At 39.3% G+C, this 23,765-nt stretch overlaps 1 protein-coding gene across 8 annotated transcripts in view; it reads left to right on the top strand.

Moving 5' to 3' along the window:
• BLM (BLM RecQ like helicase) overlaps positions 1 to 23,765 on the top strand; it is an 89,961-nt gene that overhangs the window by 18,836 nt on the left and 47,360 nt on the right. For 6 of the 8 annotated variants that reach the window (XM_017973912.5, XM_054257263.2, XM_002749121.7 and 3 more), the window contains 8 exons: positions 6,516 to 6,617; positions 7,878 to 8,575; positions 10,269 to 10,428; positions 13,293 to 13,420; positions 17,579 to 17,711; positions 18,011 to 18,672; positions 20,673 to 20,864; positions 23,201 to 23,319. In XM_017973912.5, the coding sequence (XP_017829401.4) occupies positions 6,520 to 6,617; positions 7,878 to 8,575; positions 10,269 to 10,428; positions 13,293 to 13,420; positions 17,579 to 17,711; positions 18,011 to 18,672; positions 20,673 to 20,864; positions 23,201 to 23,319 (2,190 nt within the window). In that variant the 5' untranslated portion in view covers positions 6,516 to 6,519. Of the gene's footprint in view, positions 1 to 6,515; positions 6,618 to 7,877; positions 8,576 to 10,268; positions 10,429 to 10,693; positions 10,796 to 13,292; positions 13,421 to 17,578; positions 17,712 to 18,010; positions 18,673 to 20,672; positions 20,865 to 23,200; positions 23,320 to 23,765 lie in introns of all 8 variants that reach the window. The other 2 variants (XM_078326814.1, XM_078326813.1) reach the window with 2 other exon arrangements.

Genomic DNA, 23,765 nt, shown 5'->3' with positions numbered 1-23,765 from the left:
CAAAGTGGCTGTGCCATTTTAGAATCCCACCAGCAGTTTATGAAGGTTCTGATTTCCCCACATCATTGCCAACACTTATCTGTTGCTTTTATTATAGCTGCTTTTTTAAAATAACAGCTTTAGGCTGGGTGCAGTGGCTCACACCTGTAATCCCAGCACTTTGGGAGGCCAAGGTGGGTGGATCACCTAAGGTTGGGTGTTCAAGACCAGCCTGACCAACATGGAGAATTCCGTCTCTACTAAAAATATAAAAATTAGCCAGGTGTGGTAGCACATGCCTGTAATCCCAGCTACTTGGGAGGCTGAGTCAGGAGAATCGCTTGAATCCAGGAGGCAGAGGTTGCCGTGAGCTGAGATCATGCCATTGCACTCCAGCCTGGGCAACAAGAGTGGAACTCCATCTCAGAAATAAATAAATAAATAATGATAGCTTTATTGAGATACAATTCCTATACCATGAAGTTCACCTTTAAAAACTTAGTGTACAATTCAGGGCCCTTGATATGTGAAGGATATTTTTTATGAGAAAAGAATTCTGGGTTATTTTCTATCAGCACATTGAAGATATCATTCCACTGTCTTCTGATTTTCACTTTTGTTTAAGAGAAATCAATTTTTTGTCCATGTGGTACACAGTGATATATTTTGGTGTGGATTTCTTTTTACCTCTGGTTAGAATTTGTTGATGTTCTCACATCTGAAGGTTAGTGTCTTTAATTAGTCCTGGAAAAGTCCCAGCTGTTATCTTTTCAAATATTCTTCCCTATTTTCTCTTCTGGAACTCTGGCTAGATTTATGTTAGACTTTCTTACTCTGTCTTCCATGTCTCTTAACTTCTCATTTTTCCATCTGTTTTTTTTATCTCTGTGTATGCATCTGTTAAGTCAGAAACTATGAAGGGTCTGAGATTTTATCCTATGTGTAAGCTATATTTATCTTTAACCACTTTTCTGAAGTTCTAATTATCTATTGTTGTGACTGATTTTCTTTGGATTGTGTTGGTGTATAATCAGGTTGTCTACATGTAATGATAATCTCATCTCTTCTGGTATTTTCTTTTTCAAATATTTTTGCATTGGCAAGAGCATCCAATATAGGAGTGAAAATGAGAGAACAATATTGTTTTCACTGTTGTTTTTAATGGATTCAACCAAGTGTGAAATATAGGGTATTTGTTGTCTGGGTTTTAAATACTTGTAATTTTGTGTTTTAATGTGTTTGTTAGAAACGGCTTGAGTTTTATTAGATGCCTTTTCAAAAATGCATTGATAATACATACTGTATGATTCTATATATATGAATCAAGAAATTCAGGACAAAATGAACGAAGAGAACATATGACATAAAATTCTGTCAAAAATCTCTCTTTGTCTAGAAATTGTGTTCAACATTTTATTTTATCAGAACAGAAAGTTGCCCCAGTTAAGGTGAAGTTGAGGTTCATAAGGTTACAATTGTTCTTAGGCTCACCACCTTTGCCCCAGGGAAAGTAACTCCTCCCCTGTGAACAGTCACTGAGTGAGGATTCCAGAGCGAGGCTCTGTTTTTCAGAAACCACCCCCTAAAATCTCCACTTTTAGCAGAAAACTGAAAACAGAAACATCTACATGTTACTTGGCACTGAATGTCTTAGAGTAGTCTTTTTGGCAGTCTGTCCCTTGATAGACTGAAATAGCCATCTTCTGACAGCAAAATGAATAAAAATAAGGTTTGACTTAGTCTTAATTTTGATAGACCCCAATCAGTAACTTTAGTGTCATTTATTTCAAAGAAAAGGCACTCTTTTTTTTTTTTTTTACTATGTTTTTCTCCATCCCATGTCTCTTTGGTTTGTTTTTTTTGTTTTGTTTTGTTTTGTTTTTAGGTTTATTATTTTTGAGACAGGGTCTCCCTCTGTCGCCCACGTTGGAGTGCAGTGGGGTGATCATGGCTCACTGCAACCTTGACCTCCTGGGCTCAAGCAATCCTTCTTACCTCCGCCTCCCAAATAGCTGGGACTACAGGCATGTGCCATCACACCCAGCTAATTTTTGTATTTTTGAGGAGACAGGTCTTAACTTGCTGCCCAGGCTGCTCTCCAACTCCTGGGCTCAAGTGATCCTCCTGCTTCGGCTTCATAGGTGTGAGCCACCGTGCCCTGCCCATGTGAACAATTCTTAATAACCAGTTTTAAAGGTAATAATTGAAGCTTACATTCCCTGTGACTTTTTTTTTTTTAACACAGGGTCTCACTGTCACCCAGGCTGGAGCAGTGGCACAGTCATTGCTTACTGCAGCCTCGAACTTCTGGGCTCAAGGGATCCTCCCGCATTAGCCTCCCTGAATAGCTGGTACTGTAAGCGTGTGCCACCACACCTGGCTAAAGACAGGATCTCCCTATGTTGCCCAGGCTAGTCTCAACCTCCTGGGCTCAGGCCGCCCTCCCGCCTCAGCCTCCTAAAGTGCTGGGATTACAGGCATGAGCCACCACTCCTGCCCTGCTTATTTATGTTGTTTTGTAATGGCATGATAACTTCTTTCATATATGTAGGAGAAAATTTTAATCATTTTCCAGATTGAACTTGTGGTAATTCTCATTCATAGGTTTATTTTTTTAGTTTCTGCATGCTCATTGCACCCAGAAATTGTTTTCTTTAATATTGTGAAACTTCACTAGCCTCAGTTTATTTGTTTTCAGTTCATTATTGTCCTTTATCACTGATCTTTGTTATTGTGGATGAACAATATGTTTTTTTAAGAGATGGGGTCTCACGGTGTTGCCCAGGCTCTAGTGCAGCAGCTATTGACAGGTGTGATCATAGTGCACTATAGCCCTGAACTCCTGGGCTCAGACAGTCCTCCTGCCTCTGCCTCCTGAGTAGCTGAAACTACAGGAATGTTGGTGAACAATTGTCTTTTTCTGTCAAACAACTTTATTGATATTTTAATGGAATATGTACAGAAGAGACACACTTATGGTTCTTAGTACTCACTCATCAACTTCTTAGAAGTATTCCCACTGAGGATTTTGAGTAAGAAAATTATGTACTCATTACCATGCTTCCGAATATGATTCTGGCCGGAGGGTACTACCTTGTGAGGAATAACCAAAGAGCAGTGCATTTTAAAGCAGGTTGACTGCATGCTAGCTGTGAATCCATAATGTAATCACTATAGTTATAAAATAGTTAATCAAACAGTCATACTCTTGGGATGGCTAAATAAACATATAAAACCATGCTGTGGAATAACGTAGGCAATCTCTGTTATTAGAATCCGTGGCTGGTTTTGATCCAAAAATAAATAAGTCATGTCAGGAATGTGGAAAGGGATAAGTAATGATGGCATGGGCCACTTTGTTCTGCTTAGGGTCATAAGACTGGAGATCTGTGTACCTCTGCCCCCTTGTCAGGAGTCTAGTTTGTTGATGTTGAAATTCTGAGAGGGCAGTAGTCTGACTTCACTCTTTATCAGTTCACATTTATTGATGTGGGGAAGACTTCCACATTGTAAAGCACCTTGGAGAGAGGATACCCCAATAAAAGATCAATACTTTTAAACTGGATTCAAAATGGGGAGGCGCCCTAGGAAATGCAGATTAAGCTCTTAAAATATTCTCCTTTAAAAAGAATCACGGAGGCTGGGCATGGTGGCTCAGGCCTGCAATCCCAGCACTGGGAGGCCAAGGCAGGAGGATCCCTTGAGCACAGGAGTCTGAGACTAGCCTGGGCAACATGCTGAAAGCCCATCTCTACCAAAAATACAAAAAATTAGCGGGGCATTGTGGTGTGCACCTGTGGTCCAGCTCCGTGGGAAGCTGAGGTGGGAGGAACACTTGAGCTGGGGAGGCGGAGGTTGAAGTAAGCCACCACTGCACTCCAGCCTAGGCCACAAAGTGAGTCCCTGTCTCAAAAAGAAAAGAAAACAAGAATTAGGGGTGCTTGAGGAAATGGCTGATTCCAAATCTGGTGCGACAAAAACGCACAAAGTAAGTCTGGATCATCTTACCATGCCATATAGGAAGGAAGCGCTCAATGATGAATAAGACTTAAGGACTAAAGAGCCCACCTGGAAAGGCTCCCACTGGCCAAACATGAATTGATTTGAGGATCAGTAAGGAGGATAACTGTATTAGGTTGAAACACACCTAATATGCTTAATCCGTGACTTCATAATGACACTGAAAAAAAATTCATCACTATTTGAAGGTGGTAAAAGAACGAATATCACTATTTATTTGTTATATATACTTAATATATATAATATATTTAAGGGATTCAAGTGTAGACTTCTTGTTGTTGTTGTTGTTGTTTTTGAAACAGGGTCTTGCTCAGTTGCCCAGGCTGGAGTACAGTGACACAATCTTAGCTCACTGCAACCTCTGCCTCCCAGGCTCAAGCAATCCTACCACCTCAGCCTCCCAAGTAGCAGCAGCCACAGGCCCGCACAACCACGCCAGGCTAAATTTTTTGTAGTTTTTATAGAGACACGGTTTTGCCATGTTGTTCAGCCTGGTCTCACACTCCTGGGCTCAAGCGATCCTCCTGCCTCAGCTTCTCAAAGTGCTAGGACTATAGGCATGAGCCACTGTGCCCAGCCAAGTGTATATATTGTATAGTAGTGAAGTATGGGCTTTTAGTGTACTGCATCATTATTTCGAAACTTATGATAAAAGTCTTCCAGCTGTCTAGGCATGGCTGACACCTATAATCCCAACACTGTGGGAGTCTGAGGTGGGAGAATGACTTGAGCTCAGGAGTTTGAGAACAGCCTAGATGAGACCCTGTCTTTACCAAAAATTTAAAAATTAGCTGGGTGTGGTATAGTGTACACCTGTGGTCCCAGATACTCAAGAAGCTTGAGCCCAAGAGGTGGAGGCTGCAGCGAGCTGTGATGGAGCCAGTGGACTCCAGCCTGGGCAACAGATCAAGACCCTGTCTCAGAAAGAAAAAAAAAAGTATTCCTGCTAATGAATGACAGAAGTAATAACAGAATCTAAATGTCCCCGTTTGGGGAGATGAGCTTCCAAAATGGTAGAGTAAAGACCTCAGGATGTATGTATAGCTGAAACAATATTGAATGAGTTGATAATTGTTGAATCTGGGCGATAGGTATGTAGAGATTCATTCCTTCCATCTACTTTTTTTGGAGGTAACAAGATATAATTCACATGCCAATGAGAATTATTCAATGTTTATTAAATCATTAGCTGTTTTACCTAAAGCATTTTAAAGAGGAAGAAGTGGCAGAAATAATTCCTTCTGAAGAAGGTGGGACAGAAGCTGTATTATAATCATGCTTATAAACATAAAGATTTCTCAACTGAGTATAACTTAGTTTCTTCTAATTTTTTCTGCTTTTCACTGTTATCTAAAGTCAAGATAGTTGATAGATATAGGTTAATGAGTGGAACACAACTTATGTGAAACTTCATATCTACAAATATCATCTAGTGTTGTTGTTAACCCTTCCTGCTGAGATGCGTGCTATAAAATAAAAGTAGATGTCTGGCAAAGATAGGGGAAAGCCTTATGGGTTATAACTATCAGCTAAAGTGAGGATTTTTTACTCTGCATGTTGTATAGCTAGGATCTTCCTTTAGCCCCAGTAATTTGGAGGTGGCAGAAGCTGTATGTAAAATCCTGGACTGTAGCTCAGCATTACCGCAGCCTGTTACATAGGAATATAATGTGCTTGGTAAATGTATTCTTTTTTTTTTGAGACGGAGTTTCGCTCTTGTTACCCAGGCTGGAGTGCAATGGCACGATCTCGGCTCACCGCAACCTCCGCCTCCTGGGTTCAGGCAATTCTCCTGCCTCAGCCTCCTGAGTAGCTGGGATTACAGGCACGCGCCACCATGCCCAGCTAATTTTTTGTATTTTTAGTAGAGACGGGCTTTCACCATGTTGACCAGGATGGTCTCGATCTCTTGACCTTGTGATCCACCCGCCTCGGCCTCCCAAAGTGCTGGGATTACAGGCTTGAGCCACCGCACCTGGCCAAGTAAATGTATTCTTTTAGGCTGAAACTAGATGATTATGAAGCATAGTATCTTGCTGGTAAACCTTTGCCCTTGTTGGTGCTGCTGCTCCTCCTTTCCCCCAATTTTGCCCTCATGCAGAATTCAGTTATTCATCTGTTCTCTGGGCTTTTGGTGTGCTTTGATCATTTCTTCCCACCTCGCTCCCTTCCAGCTTCCATTTATCCTTCTAGGCCAGGTCCCATTTTTCTATAAGCCCTTTCCTGATAATCCCTTCCCTAATGTCTTTTGTACTTATTTTAGCATTGTGGAGGAAGAGGGGGGAAACCTGGTTATTTTGTTATTCAAGTGAGCCTTCAGTTAGTTGAAGATTATATGTTTCAAATGTCACTAGTTGTAAATGTCAAAACACTCTATTGACAGAAAAAAGTCTTATTACTCTGGGCACAGTTGGAACAAAGCCTGTTTGAATCAAGTCCTTCCTTCCCTCAATAAACGTTGTGATTAATGCAAAGTACCTAACTCCACTGATTGTTTTTTCCCCTCACTTTTTTAGGATTATGGCTGCTGTTCCTCAAAATAATCTACAGGAGCAGCTGGAACGTCACTCAGCCAGAAAGCTTAATAATAAATTAAGTCTTTCAAAACCAAAATTTTCGTAAGTGTTTTGATTGGTTTGCTGTCATATAGGCACTAACTTACCATATTGTACACATGAGATATCTTCTGTTTAAACTCTCTCATTTTACAAATGAGGAAATGAAACTGAGATTCATTGATTTTTCCCACTTTGCCAGTAGAGTATGTTTTAGCAGCACCAGGTAATAGATTGTGTCTCACCTTTGCCTGGTTCCTGGCACATAATATTTGCTCAGTAAAGATTTGATAAGCAAATGAATACTTAATCTTGTAAATTTGGGCAAATAAGTGTTTCTTAAGTATTTTAATATAATTTTATATCCTTTCCAACAACAGTTTATAAGGAAAGTACGGCTCTTCAGTTCTGCTTCTCCTCTATGCTGTACGCCAGACTCCTTCTAATAATATTGAATAATAATTTCTATTATATGTGATGCCCTTACCAGGCTGTAGACTCTGTTCCTTCCGGGTGCCTGACTTTAAAGTCACCACTGACTTTCAGATCATTAAATCCAACAGACAGCCATGATTCCCACCTCTTGTACTTGTCCTGCAGATTTTAACAGAACTAGCAGTTTTTAACTGTTTTTCCCCTTGAAATTCTTATCAGAGTAGCAAAAAGTAGACACATTTTAGTTTCTTTCCTTTTTCTTTATCTGTTTTTTGTTTTGTTTTGTTTTTCTTGAGACAGAGTTTCACTCTGTTGCCCAGGCTGGTGTGCAATGGCACAATCTCAGCTCACTGCAACCTCCACGTCCTGGGTTCAAATGATTCTCCTGCCTCAGCCTCCTGAGTAGCTAGGACTTCAGGCATACGCCACTATGCCTAGCTAATTTTTTGTATTTTTAGTAGAGACAGGGTTTCACCATGTTGGCCAGGGTGGTGTCGAACTGCTGACCTCAAGCAGTCAACCTGCCTTGCCCTCTCAAAGTGCTGGGATTACAGGCGTGAGCCACAGTGCCCAGCCTCTTCCCTTTTTCATTTATGCTGTCACCCTGCTCTGGAGATGCTGTTAACTAAGGATTACTAGCCTGAGAAATAAAGTAGTGGGAATGGCTGCTCAAAACCGAATAGCCTCTGAATGGGAAGGACCAGAGAACAAATACAATTTAAGCTACCTGACAAATTTAAAATCAGAGAGAGGTGGATTCTTTGCTCAGTTGGGATACAATTAATGTAACTTGTGTAAATTAGTTTAAAAAATTACAGTTTTGTTTTGTAGAGTTGGGGGTTTTCTTAAAATGGATCCATCTAATCAAGTTTTTCCATTATTTTTCAGCGGTTTCACTTTTAAAAAGAAAACATCTTCAGATAACAATGTATCTCTAACTAATGTGTCTGTAGCAAAAACACCTGTATTAAGAAATAAAGATGTTAATGTCGCGGAACACTTTTCCTTCAGTGAACCTCTGCCCCCCACCACAGATCAGCAAAGGGGCAAGGACTTCTCTAAAAATGTTCCAGCAGGACAGCAAACACAGAGGGTTGGATCAAAACCATTATTGCCAGATTTCTTGCAGACTCCGAAGGAAGTTTTATGCACTACCCAAAACACACCAACCCTAGAGAAATCCCGGGATACTGCTTTCAAGAAATTAGAATTTAGTTCTTCACCAGATTCTTTAAGTACCATCAATGATTGGGATGATATGGATGACTTTGATACTTCTGGGACTTCAAAAGCATTTGTTACACCACCCCAGAGTCACTTTGTCAGAGTAAGCACCGCTCAGAAATCAAAAAAGGCTAAGAGAAACTTTTTTAAAGCCCAGCTTTGTGCAACAAACACAGTAAAGGCTGATTTGCCTCCATCCTCTGAAAGCAAGCAAATAGATTTGACTGTGGAGCAGAAGGATGACTCAGAATGGTTCAGCAGCGATGTGATTTGCATCGATGATGGCCCCATTGCCGAAGTGCATGTAAATGAAGATGCTCAGGAAAGTGACTCTTTGAAAACTCATTTGCAAGATGAAAGAGGTAAAAATTGTTTTATCTTCATTTCAGTATGTTCACTGTGTTTTTTTTTTTTTTTGTTCAAAGCTAGCCATTGAGAATAGTAGTGAATATATACAGCTTTTGTCCTTAAGGTTATTAGGGTCTTTAGCGGTGCTTTTCGAATAATCTGTTGGCCACGTTTTTGAGGCAGGACATACTGATGAATTGGAGGATTTTTGTCTGCTAATATAATTTCCAGGATCACTCTGAGATTTTATACATGAAGAAAATATGGTAGCTTCCCCTTGTCCGCAGCTTTACATTCTGAGGTTTCAGCTACCCGCAGCTAGCCAAGGTCTGAAAATGCTGCATCACTTCCCTTGCATTTTGTCCTGCGATACCACAACAGTCAGTCTGCTGAGACCACTGCTAAGTGATTCACAGCAACCCCGGTGGGCAGAGCAGGGCGGGGCAAGACTTTATTACCCTACTCAAAACAGCTTGAAACTGAAAACTTAGGAATTAGTTTATTTCTGGACTTTCCATTTACATCACAGTACCTACATCATTCACCTTGCATCATCTCATCATGTAGGCATTTTTTATCATCTTATATCTTTACAAGAGGAAGGGTGAGTACTGTACACTAAGATATTTTGAGCCAGAGAGACCATGGTCACGTAACTTTCATTGCAAAATAGTTATAATTGTGCTATTTCATTAATTGTTATTCATCTTTTACTGTGTTTAATTCATAAATTAAACTCTATCACAGCTGTGTATGTATAGGAAAATACATAGTACATATAGGGTACCTACTATCCAAGATTTCAGGCATCCGCTGGGGGTCTTGTCATGTATTTCCTGAGGATAAGCGGGGTGCTGCTGTAAGATCCGTAGAGGTTAAAATGCTGGTTAGTGGTATATTGGAAAATGAAAGGAAGCCTTTCTACTGTAATTCCTTTATGGTGTGTTGCCACCTAATATTGATGGATAATGTGCTCTAATTGCACTATTAAAGTATTATAAATTGCATTCAAAGTTTTTCCTGGCTAGATCTTGTAATTAGTAAATTTCCAAAATATAGTAACTGAGATTAACCACATGTGGAAGTAACCCACCTTATGAACCAGTTAAACTTGAGAGTAAAATGTTTAAACACCTGAATCCCATTAAGGTTACTGTTAGCAGGAGAGAGCACTGAAAAGTGATTGGTGATAAGCAGAACTATACTCCCATCAGTAATGCTTCTGTTTCTGAAGAGAACATTTGTTAAAAGGTAGAGAACTACAATTTGGGTTGTGTTTTCCCACATAGTCCAATAGAGAGACTTAAATAACTAGGAAACTTTGTGGTAAGGACGGTTTGTACAAGCAGCCGTGTTTGTGCTATTACCAGACTTACCCTTATTTCAATATGAGTGAAAAGTTAAAAACTAAAAATGTCGATACCAAATACGTGTTTCCTAATTTAACCAGAGACGGACATGAAAATCCCGAAGCAAATCTTTGGCCTCAGTTGAGCATTCACTGGACATAATCCAGTTGACTCAATAATAATCATTTATGAATAAATAAGCCAGCACTAGCTTGTGAAGGGAGAGGATTTGTACAAAGTGGTGTGAATTGTATGAATCCTTTCTGACCTGCCAGAAGCTCTCACTCTTAAGCGCTCATGCCCTGTTCTGTCACATTCACTGTTAACAAATCTATGTTTGTCAACTGTTTTACTGTAGATAATAATGAAAAGAAGAAGAATGTGGAAGAAGCTGAATTACATTCTACTGAGAAAGTTCCATGTATTGAATTTGATGATGATGATTATGATATAGATTTTGTTCCACCTTCTCCAGAAGAAATTATTTCTGCTTCTTCTTCCTCTTCAAAATGCTTTAGGTAAACTAGCTAAATAATTAGTAAGCATTATTATTTGTTTCTGGAATACTCTAAATAGTTTCATTTAGCTATATAATATTTCTATAGAAATGTATTTTGTGCTTCTGTACAATTATTTTACGTTCAAGTGAAAGCCTCAAAAAAAATAAAAACAACGCTATTTGTACATTTAATTGGTAGAATTCTAAAGATGAAGTCTCATTGTGATTAATTACATGGAACCTCCAAACAATTTTATGTAGTTGATTTTCTTTTTTTTTTTCAGACAGTCTCGAGTGAAGTGGTATAATCTTGGCTCACTGCAACCTCCACCTCCTGGGTTCAAGTGATTCTTGTGCCTCAGCCTCCCAAGTAGCTGGGCCTACAGGTGCACACCACCATGCCCAGCTAATTTTTTGTGTTTTCAATAGAGACAGGGTTTTGCCATGTTTCCCAGGCTGGTCTTGCACTCCTGAGCTCAGGCAGTCTACCCCCCTTGGCTTCCCAAAGTGCTAAGATTACAGGCATGAGCCACCATGCCTGGCCTTATGTAGTTGATTTTGACATAAGGAATATATATCTAAAAATATATTTTCAAACTTGACCTGAAATGACACAAAGCTAACTATTATATGGGAAGTGAATTAGGACATTAGTACTTTAAAAAAAAAAATCCTACAGGATAGAATTGGCCATTATATTTGTTATTCACTCAATTTTAGCAAATTGGTGACATGATTATTGTTAATTGGTAGTATTATGAGAAAAATAGATACTCCACACGACTCATCAGTAGCTTGAATTGCTAAACGTCAATGGTACCTTCATCCTCTTCCCAGTCTCACTCTCAGACCAGTTGAGTGGTAGAGTAAAATAAGTGTTAAACTGAGCAAAAGTTTATACAGAGTCTAGATTCTAAACCAGTGTTCTCATTAACCAGGTGAAACAGCTGAGGCCCGGGGAGGAGCAAGGAATTGCTCAGGAAGATACGATGAATGACAGATGGACTCAGATCCAGTGTAGTACTTTCTCCGGTGTCACACTGATTCCTTGTTGAATACCTGGCTTTTCTCTTATTAAAAATGTATATTGCACAAATAATATAACCATTTTAACAAGGATTCTAAATAAGAAGGAAGGACTACTGCTGGGTGTGGTGGTATGGTAGTGGCCTGTAGTCCCAGCTACTCAGGAGGCTGAGGCAGGAGGCTCTCTTAAGCTCAGGAGTTCAAGGCTATAGCATGCTGTGATTATACCTACAAGTAACCATTGCACTCCAGCCTGGGAAATATAGTGAGACCCTCATCTCTAAAAAAAAAAAAATTGAGAGAGAGAAGGAATACTAGTAGTTCCACAATTCTTTATCCATGTTCGGTTTTGATCCTTTTCTACATGTGTGTCTGATTTCTGCATTGTTGTAATCAACATGTAACTATAATTTTATATTCTGCTTTATTTCCTTTAACATGATTTCTAAAACATTTTCCAACTGCTACATATTTTGTTTTAAAATTTATCAAATTGTCATACCATACAAAATTTATCAAATTGTCATACCATAAATGAATTTACCTAGATTTTTAGTGATTAAAAATGCTTATTTTACAGGATATTTCCAAGGTAGACTCTCTTTGTAAATTTCCCATTGTAACTTAGTATTCATATGTGTATATATTATAAAACTAAAATAGAATTTTCACAAACAATATTTTATGTGCAGTGCATAGCTTAAATTCTATTCTACATTTTATTTCAGTTTTAAAAAATACTGGTTGTAACCTCTGAATTTTGGAAGTCAAGTGGTCAGGCAATATACGATAGAGAAGAGAGGCGTGTTTTTCAATCTCCTCTTTTCCACAGCCTCTTTAGCTGGCCCTCAAGATTCTCTGTCTTCTGGCCACAATTTACCTTTTTTGGCTTTATCTCCACTTATGTCCTTGCAATAACCCAATAGTCTTAAAGAGTCAAACCAGCAATCTAGAAAGCATAACCATTTTCTGTAACTATGATGTTATTGTTTAAAACACAATATTTAAAAAGTTACAGTGTTTCTGATTGAGTTAGAAAGTTGGATTCCAAAGTTCTGCTTTAGGAAAATACGTTGATTCCCAGATATCAAGCAAATAGAATTGCCCTTTTTAAAATATTTCTTTGATAGTCTGGCATTTTCCTCATACTTGTCATTCAAAGTTTGCTTAAATCTTATTTCCTTGGCAAAGCCTTCTCAAGTTCCAAAACATGTTACCTTTCTTTGGCTTTCCATAGTATCCTCTCTTTAACCCTCATCGAGTACTAATTTATTTTGTCAATTTTTAAGTATTTTTTAATCTAATCAGACTGACCAGATTTATATGTTAATATGTTTTTATATAATCTGTGTACAGTAATTATATATACAGATACACACACACATATTTGCATAATAAGAGAAATCTAGAAAAAGTGCTTTGGAATCTCAGAAGAAGGAGACATTAATAATCACTTGCTGGAGAAGTAATGCTTGGGCTGGGCCTAGAAGAACAGGTGTGATTTGGGTAAAAAGAGATTGGAATGGCGGGTTTTCCAAATTGAGAGGATCAGTGGCAAAATCCGCAAAATAGGCAATGTAGGGCTTATATGAAGAATGTAAGTGGTGCCGTCTGATCGAAGCCTTGTGTTACTGAAAGGACATACTTGGAGATAAAGTTGAAAAGGGCTCTTCGGACCAGAGGAGGGACAGCTTTCAGGGCCAACTAAGAAGTTTTATAATTGAAGAGATTAAAAAAAAAGACTTCTCTTTTCTGTTATATATCGTCTGACCAGTTGTAGAAAAATATTAAGGGGAAATTATACATTTATTGGGTCTAGTCTGTAGTATGATTGGCTTCACATTTTTTTATTTACAGTGTGTCAAAGGACCTTGACACCTCTGACAGAAGAGAGGATGTTCTTGGCACATCAAAAGATCTTTTGTCAAAACCTGAGAAAATGACCATGCAGGAGCCTAATCCAGAAACCAGCACAGACTGTGACGGTACAAACTATATTTTAGACATATCCCATATCTCAACTACTTACTTTTGAAAACAAAGTAAGATTGTGTTTTCAGCCTGTGGCTGTACATTATCAAATGGCAGATTTGTAGTCTCGTCTCTTCTAATGTCATAACCCTGTTCAGTGGTTAGCCAGCATTTACTTGAACATCTCATGAACTCATGCTCTCATAAGGCCGTTCATTCCCTATTTTGAAAATGCTACTTGTTAGAAATTATCTCTCACACTGAGCCAAGATCTGCAACTTTCATCCTAGGACTTTTTAAATTATTTATTTATTTATTTTATCTTCCATAAAATCATGTGCTTCAGAAACATATACCACAGAGTGTAATCTTATCATAATAGAGTTTTTTTCTCCCCTAGACTAAGTATTATTAGGTCTTTTAACTCTCCTTGCTAGAAATTGCTTTCTAGACCTTTTATCCTCCTGGTTCTCCTTTGTATATACTCCGAGTCTGGGTCTGGATCATGATGTCCATTTAAAGCTAAATACTTATTTGGTTGTTTGTTTTGTTTCTTATTCATTTTTTTTTTATTAAATGTCTAGTGTAAATAAGAGGATAGCAGTGCAAGACTTTGATAAATGACACTCCCCTTTTCTATGCTTGGTGTCCACTTCTCAGAGGCACCTTCAGTCTGAAAATTGGCATCCTGTTCTAGAAATTTTTCTGGTATTATTTCTTCTTACTTTCTTTTTCACTCTTCCTGAAACTTCTATTATCTGTATGTTTGACATCCATTAATTATCTTTTCTATTTTCATCTCGACTTTCTGCTTTTTAGGATATTTCCTTGATTTTATCTTTAACTCTTCTAAGGAATGTTTTTATTTCTATCAAGACAATTTCCAAGAGCTCTTTTTTGTTCTTGGGATATTTCTGTCATGCATTCTAGTCTGAGGGATGCTGGGCTTTTTCAGCGATGTCTGCACACATGTACAGGTCGTGTGTGTAGTGTTCTCTGTGTGTTGTTTAGTTTCCTTGTTTTTTCGTTGTTTATTTTGGACTCCATTTACTTGTAGAGATAGTCATGAAATATTTGATATGCTGGGCACTCTTATAAAGTGCCTTACAATATTAATTCAGTCATCACAGTACTCCTCTTTTAAGGTAGTTTCTGTTATCCCCATTTAACAGATAAGGAACAGATAAGGTACAGGGTGTTCAATAATTACACACCATTATAGAATTAGATAGCCGCAGAGCTAGCATTCGAACACAGCGGTCTTGAGGCTTTTTAGTTTATCCTGGTAACAATGGCATTATACTGTATCTCTAACATTAAGTTTCAGGAATAAAATGGTTAGCTAGAACGGGGCAAGGACAGAGTTCAATAGAGTGTCAGTAGAGGCCTCCCTTTTGGCTTACATCGGTCCATTCATCACCATCTCTTGTTCAGCTAGTTACACATCTGTCTTCAGACCATGTTTCTGTTCAATATCCATGGGAACACAAAAAACTGGTCCTGTGATTCCAAAAAGTTTGAGGTATGAGGCAGCAAGGAGGAATGGATGGGACATTGACTCTAGAGTGTTGCAGATCTGTGATAGAAACCTGTCTCCTGCTCCTGGCTATGTGACTATGGCAAAAACTAAACTTCTCTGGGCTTGAGTTTTTTAGTCTATGAAATGAGGAGAATGATACCTACCTTCCTGGGTAGTTGTCAGCATTCAAGGTAAAGTGCCTAGTATACTGTAGGCCTTTCATAAATGGTAGCTACTGTTATCTGCCAGTCTAGTAATCCTTGTAAAGAAGGAAATACATTGAGATGGATGGTTTGTTTTTATTAACTTTTTGCTAACTCTATAATTGTTCCCTCCCCTTAAAGCTCACAAAGCAGCCATTTGATAACAGGCTCTAGAATTTTGTTTTGAATTGACATTGGATCACCAGGAAAAAACTGAAGTCCAGAGAAGTGTAACTATTTGCCATAGTTACATAGCCAGGAGTAGGAGACAGGTTTCCATCACAGATCTGTAGTTTTTGGCAAGCACTTTCAAATTTTTTTAATAGAAGTGTTTGTCTGTCCTCACTTTCATCAATTTTGTTATTCGCTAGATGCCTCATGTGTCAGTGACAGGGCCTCTGAGATCTTGTTTGCAGATTTTCTTTGTATTCTGAGGTCTAATCTGTCTGGACAAGGAATCTTGAGCTTTTTTCTGATCACGAGATGCTCTCTTTTCTCTCCCCTGAACCTGTCTTGTCTTTCAGTTCCATCAGACCACTGTGGATTCTCTTTCCAATCTGATGCTCATTCTTCCTGGAGAGAAAACAGAAGTAAGACAGGAATGCAGCAATTCCACTTTGCCATCTCATACCTCACATTTCTCTCCATCACCAGTAGAAGTCCAAATTTCCCAGGACATTCTCCTGCAGCTGCTCTTCCCACACTGCCGTATCCACTCCCTGTTCTGTCCCCACTTCCTCTCCTTCCTGTCTTGTAAACCATTCAACTGACTGCTCTGTCAGCAACATCCCCGTAGCCTCATCTTCTCTGATCATTTTCTTCCCCTTCTTTCTCTAATAGTTTTCTGAGAATGCATGCTGTTTCCCCTGCAGCCCACCTAAACTGTTTTTTTCTCCTGCATACTTTAGGCTGAGAGGTGGCACAGGCACCTATTGTCCTTGCTTTCTATTGCCTTTTTTTTTTCTTCTTCTTTTCTTTTTCCTCTCTCACTCTCTTGCCCAGACAGGGTTTTGCCACGTTGGCCAGGCTGGTGTCGAGCTCTTGACCTTAGGTGATCCTCCAGCCTCAGTCTCCCAAAGTGCTGGGATTACAGGCATGAGCCACCATGCCCAGCCCTTTCCTTCATCTAAAACCTCAGTTGCAGCTGGGCATGGTGGCTCATGCCTGTAATCCCAGCACTTTGGGAGGCCGAGATGGGAGGATGATTTGAGATCAGGAGTTTGAGAGCAGCCTGGCCAACGTGGTGAAACTCCCATCTCTAATGAAAATATACCCGGGCATCGTGACACATGCTTGTAGTCCCAGCTACTCAGGAGGCTGAGACAGGACAATCACTTGAACCCAGGAGGCAGAGGTTGCAGTGAGCCAACATTGCACCACTGCGCTCCAGCCTGGAAGACAGAGCGAGAATCTGTCTCAAAAAATAAAATAAAACCTCAACTGCTTTGAAATTCTATTTGTTAGTTATAGTTTAATTATTAAAATGGGAGTGGACTGGCAGGATTTAGATGTCCAAACATCATATCAAGAGTTGCTTTATCTCTCACTTGCCTTCTCTCTCCTCTTTTCTGTCACATCTCCAGGTCAAGCCTTCATTTCTTTTTATCTGCTTTCACTTTTCCTTTGTATTGATCTTATTTGAAAGCTGTCTTTTTTTATAAGGTGACAGAGATGGCCACCAGAATCATATTAAGCTTGTAAAAAGAGAGGTACTTTTTCCCAGTCAGTCCTAAGTATTTCCAGTTAATTTTCACTGGGCTGCCTTGTGGGAGATGCCTACTGAGGGAGTGGGAGGGGGAAGTGTGAAAGGAAATGTCAGTGCTATGCTGTTACTATTAAAAGGAAGCCTGGATTCCAGGCACATCAAAACAACAGGTAGGGCTCTTGCCTGTACAAGACTTAAGAGTAAGTATACTGTGTGATGGCATAGTGAGCTTTACACAGGAAGTTAGTATATAAACAAATCATGGTTAACTGATAAACCTTTGTTCCAGCCAAAGACCTTGCTTATCCTGAGAAATATTATTTATTAAATATTATGAAATTAAATGAAAACAGTTATGGGTGTGGTGGTTCACACCTGTAATCCCAGCACTTTAAAAGGCCAAGGCAGGAGGATCACTTGAACCCAGGAGTTTGAGACCAGCCTGGGCAACATGGCAAGTCCCTGTCTCTACAAATATAGTTAATTTTTTTAAAAAGAAGAAGATGTGTTGTGTTGCTGGACACAGTGGCATAGGCCTGTAGTCTCAGGTACTTTTTTTTTTTTTTTTTTTTTTTTTTAATGACAGGGTCTCACTATGTTGCCCAGGCTGGTCTTGAACTCCTGGACTCAAGCCATCCTCCTGCCTTGGCCTCCCAAAGTGCTAGGATTACTGACATCAGCCACCACACCCAGCCAAGACTTTTTTTTTTCAAAGCAATATATTAACGGCATAATTACTTTATAGCTAGACGGATAAGTTTACAGCAACAACTTATTCACGTGATGGATCGCATCTGTAAATTAGTTGATATTATTCCTGCTGATAAACTGAAACTTTTGGATTGTGGAAACGAACTGCTTCAGCAGCGGAACATAAGGTATCTTGATTTGCCTCCTTCTGGAATATATCGGATTGCATTTCTACCTCTCTAAGTAAAAAATGCACAGGGAAAAATGCCTAGGCTTTCTGGCCTGGAAATGGCATAAGGGTGATCATGCCAATAGGTTTTTTTTTTTTCTTTTTTTTCTTTTTCTTTTTATTTATTTTTTGCCACTATGTCTTAAATCCATTTACTTTTCAAACCACTCCTTTAACATTTGTATAAGATTTGCTTTTGTGGCCCTAATTGGAGTAAACGACTTATATTTAATATATTGTTCTCTTTTGCCTCTTCAGAAGGAAACTTCTAACAGAAGTAGATTTAAATAAAAGTGATGCCAGTCTTCTTGGCTCAGTTTGGAGATGCAGACCTGATTCACTTGATGAGCCCGTGGAGGGTGATTCCTGCCCTACAGAGAATTCTATGAAGGGGTTAAATTTTCTACACCTTTCCTCAGATTCTGTTTCTCCTGGGGAATGTTTACTGACTACCACCCCAGGAAAGACAGGATTCTCAGCCACCAGGGAGAATCTTTTTGAAAGGCCTTTATTCAATACCCATTTACAGAAGTCCTTTGTAAGTAGCAACTGGGCTGAAACACCAAGACTAGAAAAAAGAAATGAAAGCCCTTATTTCCCAGGAAATGTTCTCACAAGCACTGCTGTGAAAGATTGGAATAAACATACTGCTTCAATAAATGACTTGGAAAGAGAAAGCCAGCCTTCCTGTGACATTGGTAATTTTGACATAGATGACTTTGATGATGATGATGACTGGGAAGATATAATGCATAATTTAGCAGCCAGCAAATCTTCCACAGCTGCCTATCAACCCATCAAGGAAGGTCGGCCAATTAAATCAGTATCAGAACAACTTTCTTCAGCCAAGACAAACTGTCTTCCAGTGGCGTCTACTGCGCAAAATAAAAACTTCTCAGAGTCAATGCAGAATTACACTGGTAAGTTTAAAATAAATTCAATGCTTATATGAAAACAAAACTGTCCCAAATAGGAATTATATAAGAAAAACCATAGCAAATCATCATTGCCTGAAAACCGCATTGTTGCTATGCAAATTTCTACGGATGATATGAATTACAAATCACAATTTTAAAAGCAAGTTGCTCTTTTGTCTCTATAGCAGCTGTAGTTTTACAAAATGTGTAATTATAACCTATTGTAGTAAGGCTCTAAAGTCATTACAAATGTGCTTTGCCTTTTAATTAACAGTTTTTAGTTCCTAAAACAATAAACTCATGAGGGCCAAGTTTTTAATGATTTGGGGATGGGCAAAAGCAAAAATGAATGTACATGCTAAAAATGTATTTTACAATTCTGTACTGATGAGACTCGATTAATTTACAAAGTAGAGAAGCATGTTTTATGTCTTAAATGTTAAAATATAGGGCAGTCTCAAGGATATGAAGTCAGAAGTGTCTTAAATCAGTCAGACTACTACTTTGGGTGTAAGTGCTCACTCCATGCCATGTGCTATGCTGGGTGCTGGTCATTAAAGATGAAGAACAAATACTAAGTAGTTCCTGCCCTCCTGGAGCTCACAGCTTAGTGAGAGAGAAGTTTCAAAAGGAATGAAATTAGCCACTGTTAAGGCTCCAGAAAAAAGCCAAAAATAATTTTAAAGCCTTACATCAACCCTGTAAAGTTATCAAAAGTATTTTTTAACTGAAGTCAGTCTACAGAGTACAGCCCTCCCTATTTTTGCTATTGATGACTTAATACCACGGAGGTTGTTCTTAGAGTTGACGCTGCTGACCTTTAAAACAACCATTCATGGATTTATTTTTGTATCATGTTAGAATGTGTCATACTGGATGTTTGCAATTATCTTGAGACAGTTGAGTGTTGGGGATAGCGAAACTGCCAGAGCTGAGTGAATACCTCTTGTTCTCTGTGCTGAACCGGAGTTGCGACAGCCTGGCTGCAGAGCAGGGGCACGTGTGAGAAATGTTATGGAAGAAGGACCTGAGGAAGCTCAGATGACTTCAAGATTTCAGACACTGACGACTGGGAAAACTGTGACCCCATTAACACAAACAGGGAGTCAGGAGGCAGAGTCAGATCTGGAGAAGAGCTGAGAAGGGCTATTTTAAGACTTGAGCTTAACGTGCTGGTAAGTCTGGCCAGAAGCGGTGGCTCACGCTGTAATCCCAGCACTTTGGGAGGCTGAGGTGGGCAGATCAGCGAAGGTCAGGAGTTTGAGACCAGCCTAACCAACATGGAGAAACACTGTCTCTACTAAAAATACAAAAGTAGCCGGGTGTGGTAGCACATGCCTGCAATCCCAGCTACTCGGGAGGCTGAGGCAGGAGAATCACTTGAACCCGGGAGGTGGAGGTTGCATGAGCCAAGATCAAGCCATTGTACTCCAGCCTGAGCAATAAGAGCAAAACTCCATCTCAAAAAAAAAAAAAAGTTCTGGTTAAGTCATTCAGGTAGCAATGTCTTACAGAATGGGGGCTGTGCACAGGACAGGAACTTAGGAAGGTGTCAGTTGGGTCTTCAGAGAGATGTTGGCATTCGCTGCACAGAGGTCACGTTTAAGATCACAGGACTAGGAAAAATCCAAAAAAGAATGTCTACAGATTCAGTCCCAAATATCTGAAAGACTCCCCTATTCATGCGGCAGATGGAGGAAGCAGAACCAGGAAAGACAATTTAAAGTGAGTAGAAAACCGTGATTGTCTTGGTGGTCATGCTTGAAGGAAGGAATAAAAGTCATGGTAGGTGCTGTAGAAAGAGTCAAGGAAATACTTGCTTTGGGCTCTTGGCAAGTCCTTGGTGGCTTTGAGACTTGTAGGGAAGGAAAGCTGGTAAACAGTTGAAGAACTGTGCTGCAGGGAAACGTGTGCCAGTGATTTTGCAGGGCAAGGGAAGTGCTAAAGCTGCACTTTCACTGTATTCATGCACTGATTTCTCTTAACGTTGATTGTTTTCTTAGACAAGTCAACACAAAATTTAGCATCCAGAAATCTGAAACATGAGCGTTTCCAAGGTCTTAGTTTTCCTCATACAAAGGAAATGATGAAGATTTTTCATAAAAAATTTGGCCTGCATAATTTTAGAACTAATCAGCTAGAGGCGATCAATGCTGCTCTGCTTGGTGAAGACTGTTTTATCCTGATGCCGACTGGTATGTATTTTTAGAAGTGAACTGGCAAGAATCCATTGGCAGATGTTAAATGAAAGCTCTTCAGTAGAAGAAAAAAGGCCACCTACACAGTGTTTCTGTCATTTAGGGACCTCTGAAACCTCCCATAGTAAGAAATTATATTGCTTTATATCCTCTGTTCTGGTTGTTGACATGATGAAGTTTACAGCCCTGTAAGATTTTCAACTCGAAGCTCATTGTGTTGAACTGATCTAGAATCTTTCTTTGGGAATTTTTCTTTTGCAATTTTAGAAACCAAACAAAATCACTGTCAGAGGCCATGACCATTTCTGGCGGTTTATTTGATACATCTGGTGTTGTGTAGCGGTTAAATCATATATGCATATATGCATAGTGGTCCATCAGCTGTGGACCAAAGGCCTGGCTCACAGCAGTGTGGCCACGTGCAAGGTGCTTCACTCCCTTGAGCCGTTTTCTCACATGTGCAACGGTGATAACAATAAAGTACCTGCTTCACAGAGTGGCATGAGGGGTAAATGAAAATCACTTTGCACAATATTGTGTTGGCCCCACTTTAAAGAGTCTAGGACTTTCATTGTGCTGTTAAACCTTATGACATGTGCTCAATGATTTATGGTCATTCACATGAGAATATTAAATAGGGTAGAACGCATGGAGAATCTGCAGTTTCGGTACCTACGTGTAGTCCTCCCTCTGCCTTTTACTTGACTTGTGACCTTTAGCAAGTTGGTTAGTGCTGTCATTATTGTCTGTGTTGACTGGGCATCTGAACTATCTCAAACAGATTTTAAGATTTCTGACTGGATGCGGTGGCTCACCCCTGTAATTACAACACTTTGGGAGACCGAGGTGGGCAGATCATGAGGTCAGGAGATCCAGACCATCATGGCCAACATAGTGAAACCCTATCTCTACTAAAAATACAAAACTTAGCTGAGTATGGCAGCATGTTCCGGTAATCCCAGCTACTCGGGGGGCTGAGGCAGGAGAATCGCTTGAACCTGGGAGGTGGAGGTTGTAGTGATCCAAGATCACATCACTGCACTCCAGAGTGAGACTCTGTCTCCAAAAAAAAAAAAAGTTTTTTGAGATAACCGTGGCTTAATAATCAGCATTTCAAATTGTATTAATTTATTAATCACTCTGTGCCTTCCTTTTAACCCTATTTTAGTGTTCCAGAACTCTAACACTAGAAAAGCCCTTGGCAATGATGTAATCCATTGATTTCTTTTCAGGGCTTTCCATTGTCCTTTAGGGTTTCAAGGGGCATTTTTAAGATCCTTCAACCCCAGTTTCAACCACTTGAGCTATATATATCTATATATAGTATATTGTATTGTATATAATGTGTCTATTATATATAATTATAATATAGATTGTGTGTGCGTATGTGTGTAAAGATTTCAAATTTTTTCTTTTATTTTTATTTCTTACTATTTTTGAGATAGAGTCTCTTGCTCTGTCACACAGGCTGGAATGCAGTGGTGCTATTACAGCTCACTGCAGCTTCCACCTGGCTCAAACAATGCCCCCCACCTTAGCATCCTAAGAACCTGGGACTACAGGCATGTGCCAGCACACCTGCCAAATTTTAAATTTGTTGTAGAGAGGGGATCTCACTGTGTTGCCCAGGTTGGTCTTAAACTCCCTGGGCTCAAGCATTCCACCTGCCTCAGCCTCCCAAACAATGGGACTTATAAATAATAAAAATAAATAAGCTTTATATAGAAATTAATTATTTTAATCCTAGTGTCATTTTTAGAGATTCTTCTACTAGAAATAAAAAGTTTACTATATTCCATTGCATTTTAAGTTTCCTGCCCTCATTCTTGTCTTTGCTATTGTATATGTCTATATAAGATGTCCTAGGCCAGGAGCGGTGGCTCATGCCTGTAATCCCAGCACTTCGGGAGGCTAAGGCAGGCAGATCACTTGAGGTCAGGCGTTCAAGACCAGCCTGGCCAACATTGTAAAACCGTGTCTCTACTGAAAATACAAAAATTAGCAGGATGTGGTGGTGTGCGCTTGTAGTCCCAGCCACTGGGGAGGCTGAGGCAGGAGAATCACTTGAACCTGGGAAGTGGAGGTTGTAGTGAGCTCCGATTGCACCAGAATGAGACTCTGTCTCAAAAAAAAAAAAAAATTTTTTTAAGGTCATTTTTACACATTATTTAAATTGCCTAAATATAATAGTTTGAGTCATTTGAGTATGGCGAATTGTTGGCACCATGGCCAATATGCCTTGGTGTCCTGTTAATTATGTGATTTCTTTTGAAACTTTTATATTCATGCTCTCAGGATAGAACCTGACAGATATGTCATTGTTTCTCTTTCAGGAGGTGGTAAGAGTTTGTGTTACCAGCTCCCCGCCTGTGTTTCTCCTGGGGTCACGATTGTCATTTCTCCCTTGAGATCACTAATAGTAGATCAAGTCCAAAAGCTGACTTCCTTGGATGTAAGTTATAAAAATACTAATAAAAACGTGCCTTAGAAACAATTAAATTTCAGTCCTCTGGATAACCTTTTATTATATAGTTCATGATTTATAAAAATAAAGCACAACATTCAAATTAAGTTGTGCATTTAAACAGAAGTCTTTGAAAATTTCATATAGATAACCTGTAGTTCAGTCGGATTTTATTCTACAAGAATTTATTTTAGTAAGAACTTTTAACCAATGCTATTTTTTTGCTGATGTAAAATTTTTTAACTAATAGAAAAGCGTTTCTTTTTTCAGTACTGCCAGATCAGCATAGTTCTCTTTCCCTGTATCTTAAAATGCATGCACATGTGCATGTCTTTTTTCCTCATGGCTGAGTTTAAGGAAGTAAATGAATGCATTCTACCTAACTCTTCACATTGTAGGTGGGGGTGGTGGCTCATGCCTGTAATCCCAGTAAT

This window comes from Callithrix jacchus, chromosome 6 (assembly GCF_049354715.1).
Source record: "Callithrix jacchus isolate 240 chromosome 6, calJac240_pri, whole genome shotgun sequence".
NCBI lineage: Eukaryota > Metazoa > Chordata > Mammalia > Primates > Cebidae > Callithrix > Callithrix jacchus.
This window is presented reverse-complemented; position numbering and strand designations above follow the sequence as displayed.